Source organism: Aedes aegypti, chromosome 2 (assembly GCF_002204515.2).
Source record: "Aedes aegypti strain LVP_AGWG chromosome 2, AaegL5.0 Primary Assembly, whole genome shotgun sequence".
NCBI classification, from domain to species: domain Eukaryota; kingdom Metazoa; phylum Arthropoda; class Insecta; order Diptera; family Culicidae; genus Aedes; species Aedes aegypti.
Genome location: NC_035108.1, coordinates 206827364 through 206837504, shown reverse-complemented (window position 1 = coordinate 206837504; position 10141 = coordinate 206827364). Strand labels below are relative to the sequence as shown.

Genomic DNA, 10141 nt, shown 5'->3' with positions numbered 1-10141 from the left:
ATTTTGGCGGACAAAAATGTATGGAAACTTTTATTTGCACGGCCGTGTAAAAAAAAATCCGTGTAAAAACAGAATCGGGTGTACATAGAAAATATTTAACACAAATTTTAAGTATTAAAACCTGCGTATCATGATAAGTTTAATATTGCACTTGAAAACGTTGTGTCCAATGCACTGCTTGTGTCGTCTATCAAATTTTAGCCATCACCTCATCATAAATCGTAGAATAATCATTTCATCAGAAAACCATCAAAACAGAAAGCATCTTAAACAAAACCGAGCGTAGAACTTACTAAGACTAGACCTTCGACCATCGCATGGCAGCAGTTCAAGCCAATACCTACATGCAAAGAAACAATTAACCCCACAACAGAGGACGAAACAACAGCAAACACCTAACTCAATTAAAAAGAAATCAACCTCCTCTCGGGTATGTACATCTTGCGCAGAAAAAAATAAGCTAGAATAATGGCTGCGTATAAAATGTACACCTGCCATCGTAATGTGATTTCGAACTATCAAACCATACTGCCGATGATGAAACTAAAATTTCCAAAGAAAACTAGGAATCCAATGAAGGCACAAAATGATGCTTTTAAGGCTCTTGCTGCCATGCGAATACTTGGTCAATGAACGCGAAATTTGATGGGGTCCATTCAAGGCGAAAAAGAAAGGTTCTCATGTAAGGTAAAACATAGATCAAGGAATTTCATTTGGAATGTTTGCTTTTATTGTGGAGATACTCCTCTTCGTCGTATGGTACTTACACAAGTTCCATTATACAAATATTGGTATTCTATGTTCTTGTAATTGTTTCGTACACTTTTTTCGGTATTTTCTTATTTTTTTTTCCAGATGATTCTATACAACGGCCTAGTGCTTTGCTTTATACGCCATCATCAGATGGATTTTTACAAATATTTTCTTGTATCTTTATCGTCCCTCTTTAATGGTTCGGTATACAGCTGTGGACATTTGTGTTCGAGCTTGCAATATATACGAATAAACGTTTCTCGTCCGAGAACCGATTCAACCGTAAGGGCAGAAGCCTTGTGCTTTCAATCCGGAAATACCCGACTTAGACGTATGTCAGGTAGATACATCTGGAAACAACTGTTTGCAAGGGCAATTCAAACCACTGATGGGAAAATCCTTGAAACTGCGCTCCGAGAAACCCATCAATATCCCTGCCCCTTGTTGACCCAGTAAATTTTAGGACCCACCCACAAAAGGATCCGTAGCAAACAGAAAAAAAAAGAAACGAAACGGACCAGATGGGAACTCCGTTTGCGACTTATTAGCGATCCTTTGCCGAGGTGTGAAAGTAACAAAAGAAGGAGGCCGAGAGAAAGCAATCATCACTAATCGGCCTGCCGTCGGCTTCGGGGGCTCCAGGTCGTAAAAGGATACTACCGGAATTTCCTGAACAGGAAATTTCCCGCACGAGGCGCAGAGAAAGGAAGAACGCAAACTACACTTTCAACACATTCTACGGAGCGACGGAGAAAAAGAACAAATCCAAGGTGGCACAGAGAGCGATACTTCAAAAATTTACGACACCATTACCTCTAGTGCATGGCCCAGGGTTATTCCCAAAGGTCCTGCTACAGAACAATTCTTCGAAAATTCCTCACTTTTGCTAAGCAGCTGCCAATTAATTTCAGCTGCACCATATCAAACTGGAACTTTTAATAACCACGTCGCTCTACCGTCGGCTGCACGCTGCTTAATGTATCGCTCAGTCATGAATTAAGTGCCGTCGCCGTTCGATATCAACACTCGCGGACAAAAAGGGCAAATGTACTTACAGTTGAAATGGTTTTCACTGACGATGGAACGCTTATTTCGATCGACTATTAATGCTCGTAAGAACAAACTTGGTTGCACGTGTTTGTAAGGTTTCATCACGTTACGTTTTACTCGCCCGTTACATATCACTAGAACATCTCTGGTTTTTTGCTCATGAAATTTCGCTTCATTCATTTCTATCTAGCTCTTGTTGTTTGTTTTGTTATTTTTTCGTTAGCTCATATATAAATTCTACTTTCTTTCATACTATGTTCATGTCTGGATTTTACCCCATACTGATTATATTAAACTTACATCGTTACTCACTTCTACATATTCTCGTCTATGTACAGGTAAACACAGTTTCGATCGAATTCTCACCAATTGTATAATTTAAGTCACCACTTTTTGCTTGCTTTTTTAAAGTTTAAACTTTTATTTAAACAATTCATTTAGGGGGCATCAATTTATTTTCTATTTTACTAGCTTGCTTGTTTTATTGGTTTCGTGTGTTAAGGTTGCCGTTCATTGGTTGGGATGTAGTGGGAATGTGTCGTAGAGAGTGCGGAATCAGCTTGTTCCAAGCTGTCCGCGGTTTTAGTTGAGATATCGTGCACCAGTTGCTGTTCCGGTTGGTCCGAACTGCAGAGTCCATTCTTGAAATATCCGCCTAGCATGCATCTGCTGCTGCTGCTGGTGATGCCGGTGATCTATGTACATTTGAGCGGCAGCAGCGGCCGCCGCCGATGACGAAGGTGACGCTCCTGAGGCGGCTGCTAGTGTTCCAGCAGCCGTTGTGGATGACGACGACGTCGAAGACGGTGGCGAAGAGGTATTTGTGGTGGTCGATGCTAAGCTATAGCTATTCCCGGGGGCGGAGGAGACGGCAATGGCGGCATGTGGCTGCATAATTGCAGGATGATGGTGTATTGGTTGGAATGCCGCCGGATTATTGCTGGACTCCTGGTGCTCTGATTGCTAGTGGGCCGTAAGCTGATGGTGCCCTCCACCGCCCATACTCTGAGGGCTGAGCATGGGCGGGCTGTGGCTATGACTATGGGTACCCATTGGACTACCATGCATATCGTGATGCGGATGATATCCATGGCCACCATGGCCCATATGTCCGGGTGGCATTCCATCCATCATGTCGCCACCCATCGTATTCGGTGGTGTCATTCGTTTCTCTTTCTGCCGTCGATTGCAGAACCATACCCGAACTACTTCCTTCTCTAGCTGGAGCGAATCGGCAAGTGAGGTAATTTCTTGAGCCGACGGTTTCGGCTGTTTATGGAAGTGTTGTTCTAGGGCTCCCTTCACTGACACCTCGATGCTCGTTCGCTTTTTTCGTTTCCGACCCTGAGCGGCAATCTTATCGATGCTCGTTGGGGATCCTGTCGTCGAATCAGCCTCCTCAAGCCATTTCTGTAGCAGTGGCTTTAGTTTGCACATATTCTTAAAACTTAACTGTAGAGCCTCAAATCGACATATCGTTGTTTGGGAGAATACATTGCCATAGAGGGTGCCCAGCGCTAGGCCAACATCAGCTTGTGTAAATCCTAGCTTGATTCGTCTCTGTTTGAATTGCTTAGCAAACGCTTCTAGATCGTCAGATGTTGGAGTGTCTTCTTCGCCGGCACTCACATCCCGATCGCCTTGCAGGTGGTGGTGTGGTATATGTAGCTGGGGCGATTCACCTCGTAACGAGTGATGTAGAGGTGGTGCACTTTGGTGATGAGCAGGATGAGCAGGATGGTGAAGCATGCCGTTCATTGCATGGTGGTACTGCAGAGGAGATCCTCCGGTAGCATAGTGCGTTCCAGGATGCACCGGTGCATGCCAAGCATGTGGCGAAGCCATACCTTGTTGTGCTCGAGCTTGTTGCGATAAATGCATTTCCTGTTTCACGTCTGTAGCATGCGGGTGGGAATGTGGATGATGGGAGTGCAAACCCCAAGGATCAGTCGGCTGAATTGCAGCCCATGGATTACCAACACCACCTAAACCACCCGTCACTGAGCCCAGACCAGCCTGATTAGGACTAGGACTAGAGGGCACATGGTGATGACTCTGGTGGTGGTGGTGATGATGCATATACTTCATCTCGTTGGCATCGGCTGCACTCCGCGGTGAAGATGTATGATATCCGCCGCCTAAGGCCATATCAAGCTCGCCACTGGGTGACATGTACGTGGTGGCGGCCATCCCCACCGCTCTAGGGCTGTTAAGCCCTTCCACGCTGGCGGGGCAGGGCTCCAAATTTGGGCTCAGTTTTCCTATCTTATGAAATATGGCTCACTAGCATAACACGCCTCAGCGGCACCGCAATATTCTATTCAGGCCCAGCTTATCTCAGGTGCTGTTGGTTGTTCCGTTTTGCTTTCAAGTTTCACTTGACAAAAAACCCGACCAGTCTTGACCGAGCTCTCTAGCAACAACAGGTCTTCGATAACTTTTAGTTCTTGCTGACGATCCCACGAGGCACACAAAAAATGTCGATCACGTCAAAGTAATCAAATCGGAGAGTTGTTTTGTTTGTCTTCCTTTTCCAGTTTCCACTCAACACCCGAAAGGCTGTATGTCTGTGTCGCGCTCTCAAGTCTATCGGTGAACCAACGCGCATATATCGATAATTCAATTCTCCAGTGCAGCTAGAATCGATCAATCATCTCTCAGGTGTGTTTACTCCTTGCTAATAACTTCTCTTTTCTTCTCTCTAACTCTTTTGATTTGTTTTACTGGCGCTGGAATTTTACTGTATTTCGTTTTCTTATTTGTTCGCCGAACTCAACTTTATGTTCTTGATCACTTCGCGGATGCTGCCACTGTTGTTGTTGTTTTTGCTTGTTGCTACTGCGCCCCGCGAGAGTATACAAATTATGTAAATTTCTGTTTCTTCATTCAAGATTATTCAAATTAATTGAGGCATTTATTTGGGAACCTTTTTTGCCGGCACCCATAAAGAACTCAACTTTCGTCGACGGAACCGATCAAAACATAAACACACTTCAGCACATATCTTTCTCTTCAGATTAGATCACTTGCTATTCTGGTTTCTTCTGTCACCGGAACAGTACCGGTGCTTAAAATTGCGCGCTCGTTGACTTTCGATGTCACAAAGTACGATACAGATCAGCTGTGTTCCAAACCTTCAGGTACGTCTATCGATAAACACGCTTTTCGTAAGCCAAACAGCTTTACGTGCTTCAGCAAGTTCTCATGTGTTATTTCTTCCAATATTGATACTTTTCATCATCATTAACATGTCAAACTAGCGAAAATTCGATTCTTCGCACTTTTGTTTCTAACCAACACTTTGCGTTCCACTGACCTACGGTTTCTAATTCGTATGCCTATATGCAGGAGAGCGTTCGCGTACACGGTCGATTTCGTAGTTCTCTTCTCAGTCGCGCACGTTTCGTTTGGATAATTCATCCAAATTGTTTTACGATCACCGAAAAACAGATTTCTCATCTGCTACGTCGTCCACCGTACTGTCATCGCGGATTTTCCAGTTTGAGGCAAAACACTCTCCGAGCTCACAGCGAGGAAAGAAACGTTGTGAAAATAAAAAAAAAATAAATTAATAAATATACACGCACAATCGAGACATATACGTGCAAACGCTCCGGATCATAGAAGTTGACTAAACAATATATTCAACTATTCACCGCACTCGGTGTGGTTGCCGTGTCTCGCTCGATCATTTTTGTTGTCACTCTTTCCACACACGTCTCCACACAAACATAACCCTTACACTCATACCTCTGATTCAGCCGTATATCCAAGCGACCAAACGAATTCGCTCAACCAGTTTGTTACGCTTTCAACCAGTGAAATTCCCCACACAACGACTCATGCAATCATCAACTCACCACGCAATCGAAACCAATTCACCTCATTCTGTACTTCATTCACAGGGTGCTTTTCATTGGTATATATCTATATCAACACCTCTCATTCGCAATGTAACTCCGCCTCTTCTGGCATCTCTCTTCTTCCATTTTCCACTTGCCCAGTGAACAAGACTGAGTCAGCAACTTACAAGTATCCCGTTTCACTCCCACCAATTGGAACCATTCAACCACACACCACCACATCACGCAACTTCTCCTCCTCGTGTGTTGTTCACCACCTGATAACCACCCGACTATTTCCGTCTCTGTCGAACATTTTCACCATGCACTGTTAACTCCCGCTGGATGTCGAGCGAGATTCCGTTCCTAGCTACCTTGTCTCGTCACTTGCCAAACCAGCAAGAATGTTTGCTCAATTCTTTTACAATGTTCGGAGATCTCTTCTTTGTGCGATTCGTTTGCTTCTTCTGCTGCGGCGCGTATCAAGTGGAATGACGGACAAGGTGGAGGTGAAATGTGCTCAGCAGGCAAAAGAGCCAAAGAAACAGTACATGCGTACAGAGCGTTTTTACACCTACAACTACTGTGCGGTCGGTGATGCGGATTGTATGTAGCCAACCCGGAGGAAGACCGTATAGAAGTAGCAGCCTGTTAGCAGCAGTGTGACAGCGCTTCATTTTGCATAGGCTGACCGGAACGTGAAATAATAACGCAACGGGTGAGAATGCTACCGAGAGTAGACCGGCGGATCCAACTTGGTCGCAGCAGCAATAGGTTGTGGAATGTTATCCAGGGAAATTGATAGAGATTTTGGAAATGAGGGTTCCTGTGATTTTTTTTTATTTCCTGGTGATTACTATTTTTTTTGGTGAGGCTCTCCGAAAATGTGCGTCTAATAGTTACTAGAAGCAATTTACCGTAAGTATTCTGTGGAATCAGTTTGAAACGTGGAACAAACCCTTCTGAAGTTAATCATTATAATATAAGAGATAATTATCCAATACATTAATTGCATAAGTGATTGAATAAAAGAGTGAATTTTCTTTCTTTTATAACTAGTGCGATCAAAACCAAGGAAGGGATATCTAATGATGTTTCATCACCCTGGAAACACAATAAAATAATTTCTAAGAATGCTAACGTTTTACAAGCATACACACTAAGCTCTTACAGTGAATTTCACCGTAATCTCAACAGCTGAAAAGTTCGGTGAAATAAAACACCGTAACTTCGTTGGAATTTAACGGATTCCGGTGATTTTTTACCGAATACTGTAAGAGTTTACCGTACTCCGTGAATTTATTTTACCAAACTGTTCAGCTGTTGAAATTTCACAGGAATCCGTAAAATAATTTAATTGTGTATTATGCTTTCAAATCAGTCCATTCAAACGATATCATTCTAAAAATGTATATTGTCACCCCACCGATGAAGTGCTATTTGGTCGAATAAAATATGATTGGTCCGCATTAGGAAAAAGCAGAGGATTGCACTCTATTTGAGTTTAATACTAGAAACCAATAGCAATGAATATGATTGAACCCCGTTTGACATAAAGTCGTTTGGTATAATGACCATTTGGTATAATTGATTCAAAAAAAATGGTAAGATTGAAACACAACATATAACTATGTCCTCCTGCTTCTTCGAAAGCTTACAAGAACAGGAATATTGACAGCAATGAAAATAATGTTTACTAAAACATCATGCCGCAGCACAGCTTAAAATTTAAATAAAGCATATGCTTTGGATATCAGCTACACTTGAAAAATGTATATTAGAACACTGGAGAAAATGAAATACTGAAAGCATCACATTATTTATCATTTTAAAATAAATCCTCTCATGAAAAGTCTAAGTTTTAAAGAAGGGAAAATTCATGACTAAATTTTGAAAAATTCGAACGCAACAGAAAAAAATATGAACAGACCATGTTTGATACAAGGCAAATGTTATAAACAAAAGGTAAAATTATTAAGTGCCAATAATCATTGCCACAGAATAAAACACAAAAGAACATCCTTTGTTTTCAAGAAGCTTAAATTAATATTTTTAATATTATCAACATCAAAATCTTGAATTATTGAAACCTGTAGAAATGCCATGAACATCCCAGGATGCAGACTTGCTAGAAGAATTAAAAATAAACATGGAAACGCATGTCACCTAAGAAATACTTGTTTTCGAACAGATGACCATTCTACCAAACGACTTTATATCAAATAACTTTTATGCTATTCGACCTTATGATAAACAGCTTTATGCCTTCTGACTTTATGCCAAATGGCCTGCCAACATGAATATGATGGACATTAATATAAAATTTCATAAAAGTGTTAGTTTTCTTTTAAGTTTGAGGAAAATGAACTAAATACATTATATTATCATTAACCTTTACAGTACTGGGTGCCAACATCGAAGTTTCATATATATGTAGCTTCGCAAGCGTTCTGTCAATTTTGATGAAATTTTCAGGACAAATCACAAATAAGTTTTTTTTGGACACATGCATTGAATATTTCGAATTAGGTAATGTTTTTGGATTTTTCGGGCTATCTATGAGGGAAATGCAAGAAATCTTATCGATAACTGTAAAAAAATCAATGTAACAATGATGTACCGTTATCCGGGGTAACATTGATCATTTTTTTGAATATTTCTTAAATATTTCGTTCGAAAATGCAAATGTCGTATGTTTTATATTTTTAAAACAAGTACTGCCACCCATAGCTCGTGACTATATACTGGATTTTGTTTTTTGAAAGAGTTAAGCATGTTTAAAAAATGTTTTAAGTGATTTTTTGATTTAATTGATATGGGGTAACATTGATCACCTATGTAAACAACGTTCGGTTATATTGAAAATATCGTTACTTAGTTAAATCATGGCCCCCGAAGCCGAATGTGAAGGCAAAACGCTTACAAGTCATTTACTTTTTGAGTTATTTTAAAATTAAAAACACTTTGAACCACGGAATACGCCTAAAGGTAGGCAATTTCCTAAGGGAATTCTATATTATTTACAGTAATTCGTTAATGTTGCCTAATTGAGCATACTTATAAAATTTTTGACAACGTAATCGTTTTTCGCGATGCCATTTTTAGTAAGAACTGCATTTTCTTTGCTCATATCGTTTACAGAACTTTTGTAAGACATGAATCTTCGGTAGTGTCATCCTTACCTATTGAAATCATTGTTTCAAAAAGTTGACAAATTTACGCAAAATGTAAACGCAATTTTCGCAAAAATCGTCACTTACATTAGCTTATGAAACTAAGAAAGAGAAGCACCATTCGTGATTTGGAAATGTTCCATCAATAAATGATGATACGATCTTTTAACGAGATGAGTCATTCCGATCAATGTTACCCCGCTGATCAATGATCCCCGGATTACGGTACCTGACATAATCTATCACCTGTTTCACTTTGGAGACTACTACCAGACAACCAGAAGTCACATAAAAGTTCACGCAATAACTCGTTAATTCATACAAATTACATCAAACCCGCAAAACTCGGTGCATAAAATTGTCAGATCAATGAGTTTTCTCGCATAAAACGCCTTTTTCTGAGTTCATTTGTACATTTTGTTTCGTCCCGTTCAATCGTACAAAGTAAGTAGAATCAATCCGTAGCAGCTGTCAAATCAACATTTGTTATCATAAGTTAAGTCGCTTAGGATCACAAATTAGTTCGGTAGATAATTTATACCCTCGCATTGTATGCTATAATTCATTACATAATATATGCACGTATATCGCCTCCACTTTTATACGTAGAAGGCCTTTTCGCGACATCTTATAAGTGAAATTTTGCACATACAAAGCCTCCAGATGATTTCGTTATACGTACATTTTGGTTGTCTGGCTTGTGGTCGTTCCGGAATATAGTCACCGTATATCGGTTTCAATAGGAACTCCAAAAATATCAATTACTGATGATACCTTTATACTCCTGATTATCTACCCAGAAGTGAATAATTGCCATACCATGAACTATGAAGTGGTTCCGATAATTTTCGGGCATTCGGTGACATGCTCCGATTAAGCTACAAATTACCACTCTTGTGCAGTGACGGCTCGACATGATGTTTCGTACAGAATTGAATATAAATCTTCTCATTTGCTTACTTTTCTGTTTGGTCTTACGATACAACATGAATAGAGCCTTTTTCTCAACTTCCCAAGTAACACAACATGTCTCATATAAATCACAATGACTTCAATATGACTAATGAGAATGTTCTGTTTCATAGCGAAAAAACTGGAATTCATACTTATATATGACTGGAAAAGCGCAGAAGGTGGAGCTTGTGCAACATATTTTTGTTGTCAAAACTATGTACCATATGGGTTTAGGTATACATAATTATGTATTATACTTTGTCCAACATACCATTAACGCAACAAAATACTGAGAACATTTGGTAGTGGAAATGTATTGGATGGTCGACAATGAAAAATGTAAAAGTGCAGACATTGACAAGCCTTCAT

At 40.3% G+C, this 10141-nt stretch overlaps 1 protein-coding gene across 1 annotated transcript; it reads right to left on the bottom strand.

Annotated features, from left to right (window-relative positions):
- Positions 1-707: 707 nt before the first annotated feature.
- LOC5578493 (POU domain protein CF1A) lies at positions 708-5446 on the bottom strand. The gene has a single exon (XM_021843827.1). It carries the CDS (start codon positions 3991-3993, stop codon positions 2767-2769), a length of 1227 nt encoding a protein of 408 aa, XP_021699519.1. The 5' UTR covers positions 3994-5446; the 3' UTR covers positions 708-2766.
- Between the last annotated feature and the right edge of the window lie 4695 nt (positions 5447-10141).